Raw genomic sequence first — 26,153 nt, forward strand, 5'->3', positions numbered from 1 at the left:
ATGATGAATACAAGATGAATGAAAACACTGCGCTAAAAAATAAAATACGAAGGTGGAGTTTGCCTCGCATTTACCAGGAAATGGACCTGAAGTTTAGATCTGAAGTTAACAGCGGCAATTGAGAACCAATGCAAAAAAGTAACACAAACAAGTCGAAAAATTTACTATATCAAAAGAGAGCTATGCAAAACTTGATTTGATTAGGGTTGAGGCAATTGAGCTTCAGGCATAGATTGCTGACTCGGCCAGAATTTGGCAATGCAGCGCAAAACTGCTGTTAAGTGATTCAAAGTTGCGCATGATTGACATTATTCAAATCGAACGATAACGCCGAAGAAAACAGAAAATAACGTCACGCTCACATTTAAATTCCAGGTCAGCAAAAAAAAATGGCCTCGAGGTTTCGAGCTGTGCAGAAAGTCTCCTATTGGATTCTTAAGTCAATGAACAAAACTACTGATTATTCACAGCTTATTAGCAGGCAGGCAATTGTTTAGCGACTGATGAAAACAAAGCTGGCAGATTGCCAGAAAATATCCGCAATAGTTTCCTAGTTCTGCAGTTTCAAAAAGATAGCCAAAGAAACACCAAAAAATTCTTTTTATTAACAGCTCAGATGTTATATTTTGACTTAATCTGTTTTACTTATTGCTGTTTCTACAGGCTCCCCTCAAATACCCTTCAATGAGTGACACACACTCATTTGAGCTTATCTCTTTTGAATTAAAGTAAAGAAAAGTCACTTTCGGAATCAGGCGTCATTTTTGAGAGTGAGGTAAGTCACACGTGCGACCAAAAAGTTGCGAATGAACAAAAAAAGCGAAGTGAACAAAGTCAGGCGAATGAACAAAAAACACTCTCTACTGTGAGTGAAAAATGACGCCACGAACGCAATTCGGTTGAAATTGCATGAATGAAAAGTGATTGAAGTGATTGTGACGTCATATGGTCGTAACAAAAATCTTGACGAAATAAAAAAAACATGAAGGCATATAATAGCCTCAGCTATCGCTTTGCGGCTATTAAACATTAAATTTTTTTTATTTTGTTCCAAACACCTACCATTGAGAACACGTGAACACATAACTCGCACTCCAAAAATAACAGAAAAGTTTGTCACACAAAAATAACAGAAATAATCAACTATAATATACTAACAAACACCTCAAATTTGCAGCTAAATTTCCGAAACAAGAAACGTTATTTGATGAAAGCAGTAAAATATAGGAATACGCATTCCTTCTTACATACAACTGCCTGTCACATATGACCTCAATTTGTAGAACCAGTGCAAAGAATCAAGTACACATTAAAGAATCAAGCTACTTCAAAAGCAGGAAAACTTAATACAAAAATTTTCGCCGACATGGAAGTCAGCACCATTTTGAACTCAAACTTTGTGTGCGCATTATATTCTCAAAAATCGGAGGAATTGCTCTCGAACAACACACGGGGTGTCAATTTAATTTAGAGGGGGTGTAGATTCGAAATTTTATGGCAACAAAACTTACTGATGGTTTGCAACTTGTCACAAAAAATTTTTAACAGCCAAAAATTCTTTCTAGAGAACGCAACCTACTAAAGTCAGGTGAATTAATTGGTTGAGTGACAAAAATTTTGGATAAACAATACACAATACCGCAACAAAGGAAGACTGCTTCATCGTTGCGTCATCCAAAAACAATTGATTATGTCAACCCAAAATAATTTTGCTTAAAAACACAAGACAGCATTAATTGCCTCACGCTTCGTTCGAAATCAACTGGACAAGTAAAAATAGCAACCAACAAAACGGTTTTCTTCCTTTGCTCTCATGTAATCACTTTTCGCATCGTCCGTGAAGAGGATTTCTAATATTGTAAAGGAACGGTTCAAAAACACCCCTCCAGTTAATATTTACTCGTTAGTAAAACGGAAATGGAGAGCTAATTTAACAAAATTTGCCTCAGCAAATGATTCAATACACATCATTGTTCAGAATATTGAGAAGTGCTAACAAAACATTCATGTAGGTAACAACAACTTTTAAGTGTCACGAGCGTTGCGGGATAAAAATTTGATGTGTAAATTTTGAGTATCGGCTGAACATGGCAAGATGGACGTCAAATGCACCAACAATCTGTCATTATCACATTTCGACAGCACGTAAAATCTCAGACATCAAGGGTGTAAATTCGCTCATGTCACTATCTCGTCGAACTTCAAATGATCAAATCAGATAAAGGCAGAATAACACTAGTAAGCTGTATAATAAAATTGAACTCGTCGCCTTGGAGATTTAATTGCCTGAAAATTATAGCACACATTAAAGTGCTTTGTTAATGCTTGCAATTAAAAATCAGGCGTTGAATTACGTGACAATATTAAAGTAAGGAGGGATCCTAGAAAAAGTCTGAAAACGATGAACTGCGTGAAACCATCAGTACTCATGTAATAGCTTAGCTGTTTGAGCTGAATCAATAAATTACAATAGTCAAAATTTTGTGAAGTTCCAGTATCTGATACCGTAGTAAGCACTGTATCAATGTGTCTGTTTCTCTTCTGTACCAAACAATTAACAGGCACGACTATTGCCGAGGCTACATAATAATCCTAACACTAAAATCCACTAATTTATTAAAGAAGATTATAAATAACCTACCTTCTGGATGAAAATTTCCGACAATTCATAATTATCAACCAAAGCCTGAAAATTTGGCAAATTGTCTATTGAAAAATAGACGCTTAATCATCGAGGGTTTTCAAAATTTTTGTTCACGTGTTCAGATTAAGAACGATCTTAAGAAATTCGTTTTAAGAAGATTAAGAACGATCTTTAGAAATTCCTTTTGCAAGGGCGAAAAAACCCAATTGCGACACGGAATCGATTCCCAGAAAAATACTCTCCAGGAAAATTAAGCTAATCGCAGGATGAGTTACCACATTAACACTTGTTTGAATTTACTCTCGCGTAACGTCAGCATTTCATTCATGAGAACTTTCTAAGAATCGTAAAAAAAACTAAAGCTAAAAACTAGAATTAAAACTTTACAGGTAAAGATATACATCGAACTGAAAGGAAATGTGAATGGATACTTAATCAACAAACGGAATTGGGAGAGTTTGAGGTAATTCCAGTGAGGCGATTCGAAATTTTGGACGTCACAAAACTCGTTTTGCATTTCGGACACGTAACTCCTGACTTTCTATTATCAGCGCACTTTTTGTGAAGTAAATGCTGACAATTTTCACAAGAAACAACATAGTCAATGTTCCAAGGATACACTAAACTCGCATCTTTGCACAGAAGACACGGTCGATATTTCCTTCTACACTGTGCCTCACACCTTTCACAGTGGTATTTGGTCTGGGCTAGAATTTGCTTCAAATAATGCTCCATATTATCAACTCGAGTAGATGAAATCTCCACAAAATCCTGCAACGAGTAATTTCCAGTAGCGTGGAATAAGTGAGTTCTTGTTCTGTGAAAATGAGATCTGATTTTCGCTTTATATTTGACCGCATCATGTTCTGAGCAGGCGTCGATGCATTCCATAACGTGTGATATCTTCAACCTGAGTTCTTCGATTTTAGACATGCAGCCCATTTTGCCTGACTCAAGAAATCGTGGACAGAGAACTCTAGGGTTGTATATTGGCTTGAACTCTGTCTTCTCAATGAACTCTTTGGCCATGTTTGACACTGGGAATGTGCGGAAATCCCACTGGAATATGATTCTGGCTGGAATAATGTTCGATTTGCCCGTCACACAAGTGTTACAGCCATATCTAGACAGAACAGCGAATAGAAAATTGACGTAGTAACATCAAAGTTGAAATAAAAAATGAAATATACCCGGCAGATTGCCGGAAAATAGCCGCCGTTGATTCCCATAAACAAGATTTGGATTGAAAGAAGAGAAAAAAACTTGTGAAAAATGATTTTTGTACCAACTACTCATCAAACAAAACTGCCTCCACTTGAAACAAAACAGTAAAACAAAAGTAAAAACAAGAAAATCAAATCAAAAGCATGATTAAAAATCCGATCAAATTTTATCATAAATTGGGACCCCGAAATAACAATCTTTTCAAAAATTACTTCATAAAAACAACTAGTACTCACTAAAACCACTCTTGAGAATTTTTTAAAAAATACTTGAAGCCAAATCGAGAAAAAATAACCTCTTACAAACATTTTGGACTAAAAAAACTGGAAAAAGTTAATAATTTTTTTATTACAAAAGCACATAAATCAAAAGAAAAATTGATTTCAGCCAATAGGGTATCCAGATGCTCGGAAAACAATAGGCAAGTCATAATAGGCTAAAACTTGTCTACAGAACAAAAAAAACGAAAAATGCAAAAATTAAGAAAAATAGTTCCAATTTTTGTCATTTTTTTTGTCAGATTTCTCAACAAAAAATGTTTCATATCCACAAAATTGTAACCAATTGTTATCTTAAAATTGCTCAAGTAACATGGGTCTTTTCAATACCCACTTGAAGCAGTAAAACTAAACAATCGTCAAAAAATCGCTAAAATTAGCCCAAAAATCAGCAAAATACATTGAAAACCTCCGAATTAGCATAAAATTCATATGAACTTCCAGAAACCTTCAAACCACTACCAAAACCAGCCTAAAATCAAAACAAAATTATAACCACTCCTCAACCAAAAAAAAAAATGAAAAAAAACCTGCTTTAAAATGCCGCATGTGAACAAAAAATTTTGCTCGCTTACAGATTTTTTTTTTCACGCCTCAATTTCTCGTTCTCTAGAAAACAGCGCTATGAACAAAAAAACCACTCTCTTTTCGCTCCAATCTTCATTTTTTTTCAGCAACAAAATCACTCCAATTTTTTTTCACGTGTTTCATTTCCTGCTTCAAAATTCACTCCAATAAAATTTAAAAATGGGACTTCTCCAATACTCCTCTTCAGGTCGTAAAAAAAGACAGCGCCCCCATACAATTCAAACTCTTTGAATTGTAAAAAATATAGGGGCGCTATAATAGCCTGCTGAGAAGCTGAGGTGGCTATTAAACAATGATACGAATAAAAATTCTCATTTCAGACCAATGCGAGGTGACAATTTTTTAAACTTTTCACATCCGAATGCAAACTCAGAAAATTATAGTCTTTTCTCTTTTGTGTTATACAAATGAATTTCTATGTAGCACAATTCTTATGCCTAATAACCTGGTGGGCTATAAAAATTTAGTTAACTAGAAATCTAAACTATCAAAAAAAGCTTAAACTTATCTTTGCTTTCGAGATCACGCCAATCTAGTTATTTCAATCTCTTATTAACAGGCCGTCATCTAGAATGATTTGAAAGCTTCCAGTTCAATTTAAGAACGAAAGCACGAATCGCGAACTGGAAACTTGCTTCTTATGCCAAAATAAACCATATTCTGATTTCACACACAAAAGAACGCCTAAAAGGTTTGCTATTCAACAATACAAAATAAAATTTAGATATCTCCGCAGCAAATATCTTTAAAATACTCTTGCTTCAGTTATAGACAGCCGAATTGCAAAAAGCTCCCCGGCGGTTCCTTCAACGAGATACGAAAAAAAAACTCGTGGCCATCTTATATTCATTTTTTTCAAATTATCAATAAAAAATTTCAAATAAAATTGGTTTTGTTATCAATGAATTATGGCCATCGCTTTGGCTGATTACATATTATTGTTCAACTTGAGCATAATATTATATTGCAATTTTTACCTTCCGTAATAAAAGCAGAATTGGAATGCGACAAATCGAATGCCATCTGTTTTGAGTCCACAGAATGCACACCTGAAGCCTTGCTTGTCCTTGATAAACTTGAATGCATTCGAGGGTTTATCACACACCTCCACCACTCTCTCATTTCCCACAATTGGATTCCAACTGATCCTGTCTTTGATATCCTCGAGAGTTTGCTGAAATTTATTTATTGTCCTTAAATATATAATTCGTACGTTCTACTTTCGACAGTCGTTAGAAATAACATCCGAGAAAGCTAAATAACAAACTTCGGAAAAAGGACATCGAACAAAAAGTGGGGCTCGATATTACTTTACCTGGCATAGACAGAGGAGTAGGTGCATAAATTTAAGAAGGTGCTTAAAATGATGTTATGCGCATATTTACATCACTGCAATGAATTAAAAATTACAAACATAGCCGGCAGACTGCCGGAATAGCTGCGAAAGAAAAGACCTGCGTGCCATATAATAGAGATAGAAACAGATACAGATCTAAATTGAAAAAAAAATCGACGCCGCTCAAAAAAACTAGGTAAAAAACATTCAGCGATAAATTAATGAAGCTTGCTAAAATTCATTCCGCAGAAGCCTCTTATTAGGGAGCTTTACTGCACAAATGAGTTCCTTTGACCTTAAACAAATTCAAATTAAACTTAAGCTTTAAAGTGCAAAAGTCATTTTATTGAGTGAGGTAAGTCACGTATGATCAAAATCTAATCACGCAAATAACCTAAAAACTTTTGCTAAAGCGAATGAGAAATGACGTCACGCGCGCAAATGCCGTTAGTGAGAGGAAGAAGTCATTCAGAAAATTTGACTTTTTCAGCTTTGCTGTGTGAACAAATGTATAACGAAAAAAGAGTGTCAGACGACGAAACAAAAAAAACATAGCAGGACAAGTCCTGACGTACAATTCAAAGAATTTTCATTGACGAAACAGAAAAACTAGACCTAAAATGGACTATGAGTGAATTGAGAAAACCATTTCAAAAAAAATCAGATCAAAAAATAAGAAAAAAACAAAAAAATCAATGTCAATATGCCGCATGTGAACAAAAAACCACTAGCGAGTAATGAAAATTTAATTCAAACAAAAAAACTAGGCCTAAAATGAGCTGTGAATGGATTGGGAAAACCATTAAGAAAAAAATCCGATCCAAAAAATCGAAAAAACAGTAAAAATCAGAGTGAAATTGCCGCATGTGAACAAAAAACCACTACCGAGAAACCGAATTTTTGTTCAAACACCACTTTCGCACTCTACTTTAAAATTAGAGCGAAAAAAATTCACGCCGCAAAACCACTAGCTTTTTCGCTCCATTTCCTGTTTCGGCGTGACCAAAATCACTACTCCAATTTGACTTCAAAAATCATGAAAATGTGTGAACAGATCTTAAAAAAAAAGACAGCGCCCCAATACAATTCAAATTCTTTGAATTGTAAAAAACCAAGAGCACCGCAATATAGCTTCGCTCAGCTTACAGCTTCGCAGCTATAAAAAACAATTTTGGTACTCTTTTCACTCATTTGAATTGCGTACGAACAAAATGCCGCTAAATAAGTTTGGCTGATCGAAATTCTGATTACCACTTCTTCAAACTATGTGCAATAAACAAATTCGGATATAATCATTTGCAAAATAAATTCTCAAAATGCAATTTCATATGATGAAATGATTTTTTTTTAATTTTTGGCTGTATTAGCTTTTATAACAATCGACGCATAGTTAGAAGTTAAAAGGACTACATTTAGAAAAACTCACAAATCTGCACGAAAAGAGCTATTTTGATACGCACGTTGAAATTGTTCAACTTAATACCTCAATCAGTTCAACAGAAACTTTATTGGAAAGGATGCTGATCAAGTTGAACAGATTTTGTGTGTGTCTTAATCTAGAGCTTCTCAGGCAACACTGTAAAGGTTCAATCTTGATTTTCTCCAAACATAGACCTCTCAATTTTTCTGAATTTTCTTCTCTAGATATTATGAATATAAAAAACCAGTTGGATGTAGTTGACAGGCAGTTTGCCACACAAAATTGCATTTTGACCGTTCATCTTTATCAGTGAGTGCAGTCATATCGCACATGAAAACTAAAACAAATGAGCAAATCTCGAAAGAACCAGCAATCTGTCCAAAAATGTTGAGCATCCACATCAGCAAAACAACCAAGCAACATTGAAAAAATTTAGGAAAACTTGTCGAGGATTTTTATCAACAACAGGACAGGTCGTCTTATGAGCTATATCTCATCATCCAGTGCTTCCCTCTCTATACCAGTGCCATTAATATTTCACAGTGGTAACGATAAAAACAATTTTTGTAAAAGAGGAAAGATTATCAATAGAGCTATGCACTGTCGATTAGTAAAACTTGACTAAACTTGAGCAGTAAAATTTGAGCTTACGACATTTGATAAATTTATTAAAGTGTGTTTTCATGTTTGAAATGATGATAATCTATGGTCCCAGCCAGGACTCGAGAAATATTGATGAGATTTCACACCTACAAGACAACCTCTACAAGGCTGACTCACAAGCGAAAGAGCTGACTTGTGGAAATTTCAGTATTCTCTCTCCATGGGGCTCACGTCAAAGATCTCTACAATTTTCTGCCTCCCAAAGATAAGTTTGATTTGATTGTTAATTTTATTGATGGAAACAACCTCTATAACGGAGTTGAGCCATCTCACGAAAGTATCAAATCAGTTGCCGACCAAATTGATAGACTTGCCACACACTTAACTACTTTGGCAAAGAAAGTATTTGTACTGGTAATGACCCAAGACCCGAAGAAAAACTCTTGCAGGAACAAATAGACAAAAACTGGAAGTTTCGAAGTAATCGTTTTTAAAGACTAATGACAAAAATTCAATATATTTGCAAAGTAAATGTCTTTATAATTTTTTTCCATTTAAATTAAAATATCTTTTGTTTTTGTCTGTTTTGATGTTAAGGGTGAATAAATATTTTTCGCTAGCTCACAAAATTGCCAATTCGGTTTTTTTCTGAGCGAAGTTTGTTTTCAGGGAATTGGCAAACTTTTTTTTTAAAAAAAATGTTAAAAGCGGATCTCAGTTGGCTCACAGAATTTCCAATTCATTGTTTCGAAGAAGGAATTGGCTTCAAAGATATTAACGACAAAAATACAATATTTTTTTCGTTCGTTTTAAAATTTCCTTCTTTGCTACTGTTTTGATTTGAGGGATGGATCCTAATGCAACTACTATTATTCCAATCAAATCAATGCCATTCATTGTACAGTCTAACCACAAAAATTGTTCTTTTACTTTGTGATTTCTTAAAGACTCGCGATAAAAGGGTTTATGTCTGAATTTGTGGTCTTTGTTCTTTTATTGAGACAAAATTCTCTTGTTTTCAACACTTGCTTCACATTCTGTCTTCGTCACAATTTGGAGAAAAAGTTGGTGAATGCGTGTAATTTTCCGTCACTATATATACGCTTTTTTATATGTTAATGCGGGTGTTGGAACTTTCAGTGCCTGCGCACCGAATCAAGCGAGCCCCTCTTGTTACTTTCTATTATTAAATTAACCGTAAATATAGTTACCTCGTTTTGTCTGAAAATGATATTGAGATCTCGAAGAGTAGTGCCAAGTGATGAGTCGTCTACACATTTAAGAGCTCCAAGAGTTAACTCAGATGGGCAAATATGCGGATAGACCAACATCACTTCTTTCGACACTGGTGCCCTATGGTTTGACGAATGCGATGACCTAAAAACCAAAACACCCTGCCTTTCGTAGGAGTCGATGCTTCTCAATAATGCTGTTAAACAATTCGAGCTAAAACAATGTGACAGGTGAAACTTGCTCCGTGTGATTTCATGTCTTGCGCATTAAAAATAGCACAACGAAATCTACAAATTGTCGGAAAACAACTGATACTAGACTTTATAAAATAATAGTATCAGAACTCAACATTGCCACGTCAAAATCCTCTTTAAATGAGCCTTGAAAATAAAGTTCTTATTGGCTACTTAATTGATATAATTTAATTACTTAGCGGGGAGTACTATGTTAAACAGGTTTACAGCAAAATTGAAAAAAAACACTGACAAGAGAGGATCGAAAGAAACAGCATTGAAGATTCCGATTTGAATCGAGACTTTTAATCAATCTAATCATCCTAAATTGCAGAGAGGCGAATTCAAAAATGATTTAAAAAACGCCAAAGTCATGAACTTTTGCTCCATTTGATTATTAATACATAAGGCTCACTTTTAAGCTGAAGCTTTCATTGACTATTTTGAGGCCATTTAATGCGCAAAAGTATTCATCTACAATTGAGGTCAAGCAGATCTAAAAAAGTCATGCGTGAAATACAGAAATGAAGTAAAGAAAAACTCGTTCGAAACAAAAACCGCACGCAGATAAAAAGAAATCTAGTAAGTATATTAATCAATATGATTGCCGACCTGGTACCTGACAATAGCCGCGAAATAGATCACGCCATGCAAATCAAGAAACCAATAATTCTATAAGAATTTTGTTTCAGTGACATACAGTGAAGGAATCTATACAGTGAAACGACACACATGACCCCAAAATGAACAAGTGAAAAAAGCTTTGAGTCTGGACGACTATTATATAGAATGCTGGACAAATTTTTTCAAATACGATAGGCACAAATTATGCAGAAGACGCTCAAAAGTTGCGGCAGCAACTGCACTTTTGGTAATTGCGGGGACAGAACCAGAGGTTGTAGCACATCTTTGTTTTGTCTCAACGACAAGGATACACAAACTGAATGCCCTTACTTGCAGCCAATAACGAAAAAGATAAAACAAAAAACAGTCGACGAATTTCTGGAAAAAACCACCGTTGACCCCACTGACCGACGATGAGATCGAAGTGACAAAAAGTGTTTCAATTTGGTTCGCCGTCTCATTCGATGCATAAAAAATCATCCTCTAACTTGCAGGACAATGAGCTCAATAATAAAACCAAATAGCAATTTACGCTAAGGAAATCTGATGCCTTAATACACTAAGTCTGAATTGTCTTAGTGGCAGGGCTCCATTGGATAATCCAGTTTATTTTGATTCTGCAAGTTGACCTTGAACGCAATTTATCCGGTTTCTTTATATTTTCCTCTTTTGATTTTGACTGTTTTCACTACACAGCGTAATTCAATGCGTGGAAGAAATTAAAAACTATTCAGTTGAAAAAGCGAGTGAGGTAAGTCAGAAATCAAAATTGGAAGCCGTAATTTAAGTAAAACGAAAAACGTGAACGAAAAATAACGAACTAAAAAACATAACAGGACAAGTCCTGAATAAAATTCAAAGAAATTTCATTGACTAAACAAGAAACTAGACCTAGAACGGACTATGGGTGATTTGGAAAACCCATTTCCAAAAAAAAAAAACAGATCAAAAAAATTTTTAAAAAAACAATGTAAAAATGCCGCATCCGAACAAAAAACCACTAGAACAAAAGGGAAATTTGGTTCAAACAAAAAACTAGGCCTAGAATGAACTATCAATGGATAGTGAAAACGCTTTAGAAAAAAAATCGATCCAAAAAACCGAAAAAACAGTAAAAATCAGAGTGAAAATGCCGTATACGAACAAAAAACAACTAGAGAGAAAGCAAATTTTTGTTCAAACAGCGTTTTTTCACTCTACTTTAAATTTAGAGCAAAAAAAATTTCACGCCACAAAACCATTCGCTCTTTAGCTCCACTTCCTGTTTCGGCGTGACCAAAATCACTACTCCAATTTTACTTAAAAAATCATGAAAATGTGTGAACAGATCTTAAAAAAAGACAGCGCCCCAATACAATTCAAATTTTTTGAAATGTAAAAAACAGCAGGACAAGTCCTGGCCTACAACTAAAAAAACCTTCATTGACTAAACAAAAAAAAACTAGGCCTAGAATGGATTGGAAAAACAACTTCAAAAAATCCGATCAAAAAAACTGAAAAAATAAACCATGTCAAATTGCCGAATGAGAGAATTAAAACCACTAGCGAGAAAGCAAATTTTTGCTCAAAGGCGGGTTTTCTCAGTCTAGTTTAATCAGAGTGAAAAATTCAACGCAGGAAAACCAATAGGCCTTTTCGGTCCATTTCGAGTTTCGACTTCAAATATCATGAAAATGTGCGAACAGATCGTAAAAAACAGCACCCCAGTATATTTCTAATCCTTTGAATTTTAAAAAAATCCAGAGAAGTCTATTTATAGCCCCAGCTATACCTTTGCGGCTATGAAAAAGTAATACATGGCAAAAATCCATCCAATGTTACGTTCGAAAATGTCATCTGCAATAAATAGCATTGGAAGGTAAACTTTGATCAAAGGTCCAAGTAATTTTTGCATCTTTTTTGGCTGATACTCTAAAATATACAACGCTTTTGGTCTTTAACTAAAAAAAACTTTTCTGATCAACTAAAACAGTGCAGTTTGATTGGACCTACGATCAAAGTTTGACTTCGATTGCTCGTCGTTTTAAAGAGCAACTAACCTTATTGAGCAACTATTGAGTCGTATTATTGAGCAACTAACCTGCTCTCTGAAAAACAGAAAGCGCCAACTCTCGAACGATTGGGAGTTGGTGTCTCGTTTGAGGACCTTGACTTTGTAGCGACACTGTCGTCCACTGATAGGTGATCTTCTACAACATGGTTGAACGTTTCACTCAGGTGTTCCTCTTTCGCCTGATTATGGGAGTCAGATTGCACGGATTTGTTATCTCCACTACTACTCGGACAAGAGTCAAAACTTGTAGATGCAGGTTTTGTCCTCCCTGGAAAAAAAAAACCGCGCCCTCAAAAAACTCCCTGAAAAATTACAGATCCAGCGTTCTCCCAGCCCTATCTCTATATAAAGCAGTTTCTTTCAAATCTATCATTAAAAACATACCCGGCAGATTGCCGGAAAATAGCCGCCGTTGATTTCAATAAGCATGATTGGGATTGAAAGAATAGATATTGAAAAAAAAAAGATTTTTTTATAAAAATATTTTTTAAGTCAGATTTATTTTGATGGCATTTCGTAGTTGAACATACTTCTGTTTCTTAGAGAGAGGCTACAGGGGCTACTATCAATACCAATAAGCATTAGAGAGAGGTAACTAATACTTATAGCAACGACGTTCAAATAGCGGGCATCTAAAATTGGGCTTTATGGGTTTATCCCGTTTCTATTTCTGACTTCAATTTTTATACTGACTCTGTTCATTTTGAATTGCTTTGCTGAGCAACTGATGTTCAAAAATCACTTTTAGCAGAATGAGAGGAGAGAGAAACTAGCCTAGAGAAGTCAAAAAGATTTCACGCAAAATGTTGAAAAAGCGGCAAAATGAGGTAAAGCGAAACATTTTTTTTGTTCGACGAAAGAAAAAAAACATAGCCGGAAGAATTCCGGAAACGACTCGAAGTAGAAAATTTCCCATACTTATTACTAAACCACTAGAACAACTACTGTGAACCCTGAACTTCCACAAATGCCATAAAAAATTTAAGGAAGAAAAGATACGGCACTCAAATTGAACAAAAAAAACTAGAAAAACTTTGAGTTTTTTAATAGTACAGGGATACATAAAGCCGATTAAAGTTCCTTTGCAATTAGAGCAATGAAAAGCTCGCAAAACAATGGGCAAGTCATAATAGGCTAAGAAACTTGTCTAAGATTTAAAAAAATAAAGAAAACCTGCAAAAAAAAAAAATAAGAAAAATTGTTTAAAATTTCTCAATTTATACCAAAGATTTATACCAAAAAAACTTTAGTCAATAGCTATCTGAGTATTCCTTAAGTAACAAGCTTCTATTCAAATCCCATTTAGAGCATTAAAACAAAAAAAAACAGGCAAAAATCATTAAATTTCGTCTAAAAAAAGCAAAACTGATCAAAAACCTAATTAGCATTAAACTCAAATTAACGATTTGAAACCTTCAATTCCTATCAAAACAAGCCTAAAACTAATACAATATCATAATCAAACCTCATAGCCATCAAAAGTTGCAAAAAACTGCTTTTAAAAGCCGCACGTGAACAAAAAAATTTCGCTCGCTAAGAGAAAATTTTTTCACTTATCAATTTCTCGCTCTCTCAAAAACAGCGGTATGAACAAAAACCACTCTCTTTTCGCTCCGCTCTTTACTTTTGTTCAGCACCAAAATCACTCCAAATTTTTTCACGCGTTTCATTTCCCGCTTCAAAAATCACTCAATAAAATTGATTAAAAGAAAGGATTTCTCCAATACTCCTCTTCGAGTCGTAAAAAATAGGAGCGCTATAATAGCCGGCTCAGAAGATGAGGGCGGCTATTAATAAATTGTCTCGAATAAACTTAACCAAAACCTCATCACATTTTAATTTTAAAAAAGTCACTGCAAAAAGCTGGAATGACAAAGACTGTCGCAATGGCTGTTCATTTATATTATTAGCAATCGCTTTATCGATTAACGTTAGTCGCTAAAATTTCAACTTTTAGGGCACAATTTAGACTACATTTCATAGTCAACGGTGGGCAAGAAAACTGATAACATTAAATTACTCTGCGACTTTGAGACACACACTAACCATTGACTAGAATGGTCTCACAAATCTCTGGATCCGAGGTTTCCGAAAGTTCCTCCTGTAGTCCGAAAAACTCATCAAAACGTGATGTCTCGATTGTGCTCAATGCAACTTCACACATCAGCATATGCGCCATATTTCTGTCCTGGAATGTACTGCTTGTCCATTTTTGTTTCTCGATAACATCTTGCACGCTGAGATCTAGAAAGTCTTCAGAATGGAGCTCTGAATCTCCGTTTGGAAATTCCTGGAAGTTAAATACCGTATTTTCTATAAGTTGATAGTCAATAAATGCTGATAACGACGGAGATATCTGGCGTTCCTTCTCCAGCGGGGCACTATCGTCGCATAGCGGACTCATTGCAGATGATAAAATTTGGACCAAAACTTTAAGATACGTTGGATGTGTTCATACGAGCTGTTAGATTAACTCCTGGCATCTGCTGGTCACAATTGGCTTTGCCTTCATCTTATGTTTCTTAAATAAGGTCAAAATTATCTGAAAATGGACAGTAGTGTGATACTAATTAGGGGCAAGTTTGCGTGCTCTTGTCAAGTCATAAAAGACGTCGACATACAAAAACGATGCAAGATCAAAGAATCTCTATTTGCAACATTGCACTAATATATCTAAATCTGTTTACACATTACAACTGGTAATATTTCTCGCAACCATAAAATTCAAACTAGATCTGTTATTGGGTGACTTTGTCTTTACGACTGAGGTATTTCACGCGTTCTTCTTGAATCATTTGATTGACCTTCTCCGCTCTAATAGAAAACCGATCAGATGATGATAACTTTGAGTAGAACTCATTTGATTTCTCATTAATAATAGACAAGTCGATACTCTTTGACATCTCTTTAAGTAATATTGATTTCAACTCCTCTTCAGAATGCTGCATAACAGGCAGCTTAGTTTTTTCAGCAAACTTTTCTTGAATTATTCGAGCAAAACTTTCATTCGAGGTCAAAGTTTCGCGCTCTATAGTTCCAAGGTGAATTACTTCAATAATTGTAATAGGGGAGAACATTGCCCAAATCAAGTCCCAATAGCTGGTGTTTGTGCCCGTTGCAAAGGCTACATCAATCGGACGAGACAGTTCGAAGCTTAACAGCTGTGCCTGCATTATTCCTTCCAAACTATTTGAATTAAACGGACAAATAGCAGACTGTTGACTTGAGATGTAGCTTTGTGGTTGGATGAATAAATATTTAGGGATAGATTCTAGCTCTTTAATTTTCGATGAAATGTGGCCTTTCATGAAAACATGACACTGACCGGGAGGAATTGTTGTATGTTTGGTTTCAACATCGACGAACTCGACATTCGTCATCAACTTTGTTGCCAAATAGTCAAATACAGAAACTTTTTGACCGATGAGAATTCGGGGGCACAATTTTAAATCACTTTTATTGAATTTAACGTAGAGTCCCATGGCTATAAATAAAAACCGCATTATCGCGGTTTTGATCCAGCAATCTGGAAGGAACAGCCATAGAATTGCTATTTCTATGGCCAGGACCAAGCGAATAATTAGAAATATCAAACCAAGAGGAATATACAGAAATGCCAGCAGCGACAACCGCTCCAGGCGAATAATTTCTGATGCTTTAGGAAGAACGCAAGTTGTCATTAGCTCTGAAAAACACAACTGCTATATTAGGGACATTTTATGGCTGTGATTATTATTAAGACTTGCTACGAATCTATCAAAACCAAATATATAACCACCGAACATTTCATACGCTGTAGAATTTGAGAGCACTCTCTGAGTACTGATTGGCCGCTGCAAGCAGGAATAATTAAAATTTCGACCGTTTGTCCATACTTTCAATTTCGATCTATTGCAGGGAAATGGGAACATTGATTGGTTTTTCAATTAATTGCAATTATGCCTTACACTAAATTGATTGCGGGAGGGAGAGAGAGAGAGAAAAGACTTAACTCTCCTATACCGGAGTACCAATAATGGTAAAAGTTAGCATAAACTCACTAAATCTTTACAGCTTGAACATGTGCAACAGATAAAGTAAGAGCACCTAGAATTAATATTGAACGTCTTGTTTATTAGAAATTTTTTGATCTTTTTCTTCATTCCAACTGAGCCGGGCTCAATGATATTATGTCGGTAGAGGTAATTATATGATCTGACTGCACAAAAAAACGAATCAGGGTGGCTGTTTGAACGATGCGATGTCCATGTGAGGGGGTTCCAATATCGCTTGCGATTACTTCTGGTGGGCTCCTGGAAAGATATAAAACGCGGCAGATCGCAAGTATACTTTAAGTCTAAAAGGTCCAATAGAAGGCATAATGTCCGATATTCAATGAGTAAGCTGATGGTTAAAACCCGATTCTTCTTCAATTGAAATTCGTAAGACTTAGTTTTCCCGAATACCCAAAAAATACACTAAATTGATTGGTAAAAAGTTAATTGACCGAAAGAAAAAAAAGGAGAAAGCTGAATATCAAAAAAAGACAATTAAGAGCGGGGTTCGCTCACTTGACTTAGCTAGGAAAAATGAAAAAGGAGCATGAAGCTGGTTAAGTGTTATGCCATTGAAGTGATATCAATTTGATCTAACAAAAAGCGAGTTTCGTGATGGCATTGCCCTTCACTTTGGTTGTGAGCCAGTAAAAATAAAAGCATCACTTTGCGCTGGCAGTCAAAATTTCACCGTGGCATACAATCCATCTTCTGATTCAGAAGTCAACAAACAACTCAATCAGAAGTCCACCGTGGCATACAATCCATCTTCTGCATCAGAAGTCCACAAATTTTCGAAAACTATTCCATAAACGGTCCTTGGAGCTCTCTCTCAAGCAACTGGAGCTGAGTAGGGCTGTCTCCGAATCCATTAATTTGGATAAAGTGTTTATTAATCAGTTTAACCTACACGACACACGAAACTGCTCTAAATTATTGCGAAATTTCGGATTCTCGTCATCGATTCCAACAGCCTTGCGACATGAAAAATCAGTCCTCTGTACTGATTTGGAAAAAGCGCAAGGATTTAACACGTATTTTGGTTCTGCTTATCTCGAAAGCCCAATCACAGCTCTACCTATCTCCGTGGAGGCAGAAATTGCTTTATTAGATAATGTAAATATATCAGTCTTGTGTATTGAAAAATATTCGGCATCATTTGCAGATTCCAATTTAATGGGCAATGATTTGTTCCCGTTCTTCATTGCCCGAGATTGTGCCTCTCAGCTAGCTCCTCTCGTTGCAGAACTATTCTACTGGATTTTGAAAAACCAGAAATGGCCAACTATTTGGAAAACGTTCATAGTTACATTACTTCATAAATCCGGATCTACAGCACTTATATCCAATTACCGGCCAATCAACAATTTACCAGTGCTGTCACTAGTCCTCGAGCGTGCAATTTTTGATTATCTTTTCCCAATTGGCCTCTCATTACTAATTGGCCTCCCGTTCGGCCTCTCATTGTTCGTGGTCAACTTGGTTTCATTTCAAAATGCAGTACGGTTAGCCAACTCATCGAGTATCTGGATCTTTTTTACACGGCTCGTGATCAGAACATACCATGCCTTGCCATATATTTTGATATACAGAAGGCTTTCGATACCATTCCTCATGATGTTCTTCTTAACAAATTAGCAAATGTTAGGCTCGATCTGAATTTTCTCACACTATTTTATTCTTACCTTTCCAATTGGAAGCATTGTGTCAAAATTAATCGAACATATTCAAACAGCATTCCTGTTACTTCTGGTGTTCCCAAGGGAAGTGTACTCGGCCCCCACTTTTTCATTCTTTTTATGAATGACTTTCCTCTCAACATACTCCCTGGCTCATAATTTTTATTTGCTGACGACTTAGAGATTTTTACCGTCACTTCTCCTGAACTTATTCAAGATGATCTGGACAGTATAACTCATGGAGCTTATCAAATGGTCATAAATTTCATCCCGCAAAATGCGAGATTCTGCCATTCAATTTTTTTTATCAGATGAATTAATTTTGGGTGAAGTGGTCTTACCAACTGTATACCCCGTTCAAGACCTGGCTCTGCATGTTTGCACAAATCTGTATTGGAATACTCATATTCAGGATAAGCTAGCGAAATGCAACAAAATATTCTACTTTCTAAAAAGGCATATTTCTTTTTCCGCTCCTGCACATAGAAAAAAGATGCCTTATCAAAGTCTCTTGCTTTCGGTTATATTATATGGGTATCATGCCTAGAATGCATCAATATCCTCTCTAAGATCAATTTTGTTTCCAGCTCATCAAAATAGATCTCATACTCCTGTGGAAAATCCAACACAATCAAATAGACATACATCACAAATTGTCATTCTCCCAACAACAGACTTGCACTCAAGCTCGTTGCCTATTCCAGGTTCCAGCTACTCAAAAATTCAACAGTGATGCAATTTCTACGTGAGATCAACACGCGCAGCAAACAAGTTTCTGCGACGAAACATTTTTTTTGATATGCACTTTACATCTTACAAAAATGCACTTCAAAACTTCCTAAAGCCATCTATATCAAACTTCAATTCTACTGTGTCACATACATTCTTCATAAAATGCTACTGTAACCTCTGTCGTTGAAAAACTGATCCTATACACTTTTTGTTTCATATCATTTGGTTTTATATACTCCTTTGTACTTCCCGAAAGGTCAATTGAGTTTTTTACTACTACTACTACTACTACTACTACTACTACTACTACTACTACTACTACTACTACTACTACTACTTCTACTACTACTACTACTACTAGCTCTGAAAAACACAACTGCTATATTAGGGACTTTTTATGGCTGTGATTATTATTAAGACTTGCTACGAATCTATCAAAACCAAATATATAACCACCGAACATTTCATACGCTGTAGAATTTGAGAGCACTCTCTGAGTACTGATTGGCCGCTGCAAGCAGGAATAATTAAAATTTCGACCGTTTGTCCATACTTTCAATTTCGATCTATTGCAGGGAAATGGGAACATTGATTGGTTTTTCAATTAATTGCAATTATGCCTTACACTAAATTGATTGCGGGAGGGAGAGAGAGAGAGAAAAGACTTAACTCTCCTATACCGGAGTACCAATAATGGTAAAAGTTAGCATAAACTCACTAAATCTTTACAGCTTGAACATGTGCAACAGATAAAGTAAGAGCACCTAGAATTAATATTGAACGTCTTGTTTATTAGAAATTTTTTGATCTTTTTCTTCATTCCAACTGAGCCGGGCTCAATGATATTATGTCGGTAGAGGTAATTATATGATCTGACTGCACAAAAAAACGAATCAGGGTGGCTGTTTGAACGATGCGATGTCCATGTGAGGGGGTTCCAATATCGCTTGCGATTACTTCTGGTGGGCTCCGGGAAAGATATAAAACGCGGCAGATCGCAAGTATACTTTAAGTCTAAAAGGTCCAATAGAAGGCATAATGTCCGATATTCAATGAGTAAGCTGATGGTTAAAACCCGATTCTTCTTCAATTGAAATTCGTAAGACTTAGTTTTCCCGAATACCCAAAAAAGCACCGCTTTTGAAATAACTCAAGTTTTCGAAGCATAGTAAAATTTGCATTCCAGACTGGCGAAGCATATACCAAAACACTAAATTGATTGGCAAAAAGTTAATTGACCGAAAGAAAAAAAAGGAAAAAGCTTGATATCAAAAAAAGACAATTAAGAGCGGGGTTCGCTCACTTGACTTAGCTAGGAAAAATGAAAAAGGAGCATGAAGCTGGTTAAGTGTTATGCCATTGAAGTGATATCAATTTGGTCTAACAAAAAGCGAGTTTCGTGATGGCATTGCCCTTCGCTTTGGTTGTGAGCCAGTAAAAATGTAAGCTTCACATTGCGCTGGCAGTCAAAATTTCACCGTGGCACACAATCCATCTTCTGATTCAGAAGTCAACAACTCAATCAGAAGTCCACCGTGGCATACAATCCATCTTCTGCATCAGAAGTCCACAAATTTTCAAAAACTATTCCATAAACGGTCCTTGGAGCTCTCTCTCAAGCAACTGGAGCTAAGTAGGGCTGTCTCTGAATCCATTAATCTTGATAAAGTGTTTATTAATCAGTTTAACCTACACGACACACGAAACTGCTCTAAGTTATTGCGAAATTTCGGATTCTCGTCATCGATTCCAACAGCCTTGCGAAATGAAAAATCAGTCCTCTGTACTGATTTGGAAAAAGCGGAAAGATTTAACACGTATTTTGATTCTGCTTATCTCGAAAGCCCAATCACAGCTCTACCTATCTCCGTGGAGGCAGAAATTGCTTTATTGGATAATGTAAATATATCAGTCTTGTGTATTGAAAAATATTCGGCATGATTTGCAGATTCCAATTTAATGGGCAATGATTTGTTCCCGTTCTTCATTGCCCGAGATTGTGCCTCTCAGCTAGCTCCTCTCGTTGCAGAACTATTCTACTGGATCTTGAAAAACCAGAAATGGCGAACTATTTAGAAAACGTTCATAGTTACTCTACTTAATAAATCCGGATCTACAGCACTTATATCCAATTACCGGCCAATCAACAATTTACCAGTGCTGTCACTAGTCCTCGAGCGTGCAATTTTTGATTATCTTTTCCCAATTGGCCTCTCATTACTAATTGGCCTCCCGTTCGGCCTCTCATTGTTCGTGGTCAACTTGGTTTCATTTCAAAATGCAGTACGGTTAGCCAACTCATCGAGTATCTGGATCTTTTTTACACGGCTCGTGATCAGAACATACCATGCCTTGCCATATATTTTGATATACAGAAGGCTTTCGATACCATTCCTCATGATGTTCTTCTTAACAAATTAGCAAATGTTAGGCTCGATCTGAATTTTCTCACACTATTTTTTTCTTACCTTTCCAATTGGAAGCATTGTGTCAAAATTAATCAAACATATTCAAACAGCATTCCTGTTACTTCTGGTGTTCCCAAGGGGAGTGTAAGCGGCCCCCACTTTTTCATTCTTTTTATGAATGACTTTCCTCTCAACATATTCCCTGGCTCATAATTTTTATTTGCTGACGACTTAGAGATTTTCACCGTCACTTCTCCTGAACTTATTCAAGATGATCTGGACAGTATAACTCATGGAGCTTATCAAATGGTCTTAAATTTCATCCCGCAAAATGCGAGATTCTGCCATTCAATTTTTTTTATCAGATGAATTAATTTTGTGTGAAGTGGTCTTACCAACTGTAGACCCCGTTCAAGACCTGGGCCTGCATGTTTGCACAAGTCTGTATTGGAATACTCATATTCAGGATAAGCTAGCGAAATGCAACAAAATATTCTACTTTCTAAAAAGGCATATTTCTTTTTCCACTCATGCACATAGAAAAAAGATGCCTTATCAAAGTCTCTTGCTTTCGGTTATATTATATGGGATCATGCCTAGAATGCATCAATATCCTCTCTAAGATCAATTTTGTTTCCAGCTCATCAAATTAGATCTCATACTCCTGTGGAAAATCCAACACAATCAAATAGACATACATCACAAATTGTCATTCTCCCAACAACAGACTTGCACTCAAGCTCGTTGCCTATTCCAGGTTCCAGCTACTCAAAAAATCAACAGTGATGCAATTTCTACGTGAGATCAACACGCGCAGCAAACAAGTTTCTGCGACGAAACGTTTTTTTTTGATATGCACTTTACATCTTACAAAAATGCACTCCAAAACTTCCTAAAGCCATCTATATCAAACTTCAATTCTACTGTGTCACATACATTCTTCATAAAATGCTACTGTAATCTCTGTCGTTGAAAAGCTAATCCTATACACTTTTTGTTTCATATCATTTGGTTTTATATACTCCTTTGTACTTCCCGAAAGGTCAATTGAGTTTTTTACTACTACTACTACTACTGCTACTACTACTACTACTACTACTACTACTACTACTACTACTACTACTACTACTACTACTACCACCACTACTACTACTACTACTACTACAACTACTACTGATACTACTAATACTACTACTACTACTACTACTACTACTACTACTACTACTACTACTACTACTACTACTACTACTACTACGACTACTACTACTACTACTACTACTACTACTACTACTACTACTACTACTACTACTACTACTACTACTACTACTACTACTACTACTACTACTACTACTACTGTTTCAACACTTTAATTCCAAATATGAAATAAAGGCACGGTTGGCAACAAATACAAATACAAATACAAATACAAACAAAACAAGAAGAGTTATTTGTTTGGTTATTCTGTGAAGTGCTGTACGACGAAATTGTTGAAGGCATTCTTTGACCCGGTTGCTGCTTTCTCCTGCAATCTGGTGAACGATACTTTGTTTCGTACACAGTCTCCTTCGATTTGACTCATCCACGTTTTCCGTTGCCCCCCAGGAGCGCGTCTGGCATGGGCGTATTGATCGGGCGGGTCCCAATCGAAGGCACTGCGGGCTAATCTTCCTGGTTCCATTCTCTGGATGTGACCGTACCATTTTATCCGTTTGAGCATGATCATCGTGGATAGTTGGGGCATTCGCGATCTTGACATAATTTCATCGTTCGTTGCTTTCTCCAGATATGACACACGTAGAATTCTCCGAAGACAACCACAGTGGAAACTCTCAAGTTTTCTCTCCATTAATTTCGAAAGAGTCCAAGTCTCTGAGCTGTACAGCACGGCTGATAAAACGAGTGCTTTGTACAAATTGCACTTGAGGTGCACGCTGAGCTGCTTGCTCTTCCAGAGATTTTGGAAGTTAGCAAACCGTTGTCTACCTTCTGCAAGTTTGCAATTGACTTCCTGGAGGTCTCCTTGCTTGAGGCTGACATATGATCCGAGATACTTGAACGCTTCTATGTTTTCAAACTCGTTTCCGATAACATCTTGTACTTTGCAGGAAAACACGCGTGTGGCAGCTGCTTTAGGTTTGCCACAGTATCTCGATTGGTGAATTTTTCGGCCATTGACTGTTTTGAACTTCCTTTCACACTTGTCACAGGTGAGGCTCGCCTCTAGTTGCTCGAACTTTGACTTGTCGACGACATTCTTTGACAAACCGGCTTTGCAGAATCTTGTTTGGTGCACTTTGCGTCCGGTAACTGTACTGAATTGCCGCTGACAGTTCTGACATCTTAAAGACTCTTGATCAGCCACCGCTGACCCACTCTCATTTTCTAGCGACTCTAAATCCGCTACTGCAGATTGTTGTTGTGAAGCTACCAACGCTGGCTTAGCCTCCGCTAAGCTTTTCAATCTGAGCTTCCGGCCATCTTGTGTTTCGAACCAGCCCGCTTTCTTTTTCGTTCCCAGCAGCACCTCCGTGCCGATGGTTAGTCGTGACTGGCTAGATGTCTCTGCCAAGAGTCCTAGTTTGCCTTTATGTGTTCCAGTGAGTATCTCCACGTTCTGTTGGATACTAGGCACTGCAACAACATTTGGGCTGTCGCATTTTACGCCCATATTCTTTGTTTTGGCCACATTAATCTTCAGACCAGCGGCTTCCGCTAGGGCCTCGATTCGATGTAGGTTTTCTTGCACCTCACTGTCTGAGACCCCCACGAGAGCAACATCATCAGCAAAATCTAAGTCAGCCACCAATCTCCCAATGTCTAATCCTCCATGCACCGAGTTAGCTAAAATGTAGTTGATGACAAGGCCGAATAGGATTGGGGACCACACATCACCCTGCCTAACGCCTGTTCTGACATCAAATAAGCGTCCCTTCTCACCTTCGGCTTTGACTCGACATTTGAATCCATCATAGCTGTTTCTTATGATGTTTATCACTTTTTGCGGCAGACCATAGTGTTTCATTATCTGGTACATCTGCTCACGATCGACAGAATCGAATGCCGCTCGAAAGTCTATGAAACAAAAGCTAATATCCAATTGAAACGCCACTGATTTCTCTATTATTTGACGCAGGGCAAAGAGTTGATCGGCGCATCCTCTGCTTTTTCTGAAGCCGCACTGCTCTTCCCTTAAGACGCGATCCACTGAATCTTTGCATCGATTGAGAGTAACGGAAGCCAACACTTTGCCTGGTACTGACAATAGAGAGATCCCTCGGTGGCTCGAACACTCTGACCTCTTTCCTTTACTCTTGTATAATGGGACAATTTCTGCTACCTTCCAGTCATTGGGCAGAACTTCCGTCGACCAACATTTATCTATGATGTCCCAGAGCCACTCGACAATACCCTTGTGTGCTTTCAACATCTCACAGGAAATGTTATCGGGTCCACTTGCCTTGCCATTCTTCAACCTGCGGACAGCTTCAAGCACTTCTTCAAATCGAATTGGGCTCAGTTCAATCGGCAAGCTTTCAGCTGCTTCTTCGGGATCCAATCTCGTACTGCAACTGAATGTTGAGGGATTCAGGAGTTGACTAAAAAGTTCCGTCCAGCGTTCAAGTCGTTCCTCTTTCGTCCGTAAGTTGACGCCAGTGCTTGAAACTAATTTGGTCAACTGGGGCCTCCAGTTTCGGCAAATCTGCTGTGATGCCCCAAAACCTCCTTTAAGTTGCCTCTGTCCGCAAAGCTCTGCACTTCTTGGCCTTTGCGTTCAAGCCATGCCCGTTTGTCTGCACGTAGAGCTTTTCTGACTTCCTTACAGCAGTTTGTGAACTCTAACAGCGCCTCCGCGCTGCTGTGTTTCTTTAACTGTAGATCGGCTCGTTTCCGGATAAGTTCCAGAGAATCTGGAGAAATCCAAGGTTTGTTCACTCGCTTGTCCGGAAGGAGGCATTTCACTGCTGCTTGGTTCAGGGCTTTTCGAAAATTGTCCCAAGACTGCTCTGTATTCTCGAAATCGCCGCTCTTATCAAGATGTAACTTGATCTCCTGCGTGAATAAGTCACGCGTTGTTTCATCTTGCAGCTTTGCAAAACTGATTCTGGGCGTGAAGCATGACTTTTTAGACAAAAGTTTCATAGATACTTCCGCAATGACCAGTTCGTGATCGGTAATTGTGGTTTTCCCTCTTCTGGACCTCACATTCGTCAGACATCCTCTGTATCTCTCTGCAAACAGAATGTGATCCAGCATCATTTTTCGACAACTCGGATCGGGAGGGTTGAAGGTGTACCGATGCACTTGTCGATGCTGGAACCATGTACCACCTACGAGCAATTTGTGTGAAGTGCAAAATGATAACAACTTTTCAGAGTTTTCATTTTCTTCACCCATTCCAAACGGGCCTCTGCAGCTCATGGTGTCATTCAACTGGTGTCCAGGCTCTGCATTGAGGTCACCGATGACACAAATACGCTCCCTATGTTTGAAACTGGAAACTAGGTCTGAAAGTTGACTCCAAAACAAATCCTTCTCTTGGAGACTAGCTTCATTCGTAGGTGCGTAGCAGACAACAACAGCTAGATTGGCTCTCCTCTGAGCCACGAACTTGACGTAGCAAATACGTTCACTTAGAGCCACTTGTTCTACGATGCTGTTTATCAATGACTTCTTTACAGCAACGCCCACTCCTCCTTGTCTCGACTTTACACCAGACAACCACGAGTCAGACAGGTAGAGCTTGTGGTCTCCGAGATCAATTTCTTGCTCCTGCAATCTCGTCTCCTGCACTCCCAGAATATCCAACTTGTATCGCGCCAGATCCATTTTCACAGCCTCTAGAGATCCGGCTTGGGTCAGTGTTCTGACGTTTAAAGTTGCAATTCTGAGTTGGTTCCTCGGGAGATTTTTAGCACCCCTTACCCGGGACTCGGGGCCATGGTTGATTGTACTCATTGCTTTGGTGTTTGAAGGCTGAGATACAACTAGTTGCGCCACAAACTAGAAGACCAGTGCCTCGTTAGCTCGACCATGTAAGCGTAAATCCGCAGCACATGACCTACC

The 26,153-nt window shown here is 37.3% G+C and overlaps 3 protein-coding genes across 4 annotated transcripts in view; 2 read left to right on the forward strand and 1 right to left on the reverse strand.

The window, feature by feature from the left end:
- LOC142334575 (NSFL1 cofactor p47-like) overlaps nucleotides 1-26,153 on the forward strand; it is a 300,271-nt gene that overhangs the window by 49,315 nt on the left and 224,803 nt on the right. The window lies entirely within an intron of this gene.
- LOC142334538 (uncharacterized) overlaps nucleotides 1-26,153 on the forward strand; it is a 239,738-nt gene that overhangs the window by 49,315 nt on the left and 164,270 nt on the right. The window lies entirely within an intron of this gene.
- Nucleotides 3,002-14,814, reverse strand: LOC142334516 (uncharacterized). Its single transcript, XM_075382618.1, has 5 exons — nucleotides 14,283-14,814; nucleotides 12,264-12,504; nucleotides 9,305-9,470; nucleotides 5,712-5,908; nucleotides 3,002-3,767 (listed from the first exon to the last, which is right to left on the reverse strand). The coding sequence occupies exons 1-5, from the start codon at nucleotides 14,638-14,640 to the stop codon at nucleotides 3,080-3,082; spliced, it is 1,650 nt and encodes a 549-aa protein (XP_075238733.1). The 5' UTR covers nucleotides 14,641-14,814; the 3' UTR covers nucleotides 3,002-3,079.

Source organism: Convolutriloba macropyga, chromosome 1 (assembly GCF_964194025.1).
Source record: "Convolutriloba macropyga chromosome 1, txConMacr16.3, whole genome shotgun sequence".
Classification (NCBI taxonomy): domain Eukaryota; kingdom Metazoa; phylum Xenacoelomorpha; order Acoela; family Convolutidae; genus Convolutriloba; species Convolutriloba macropyga.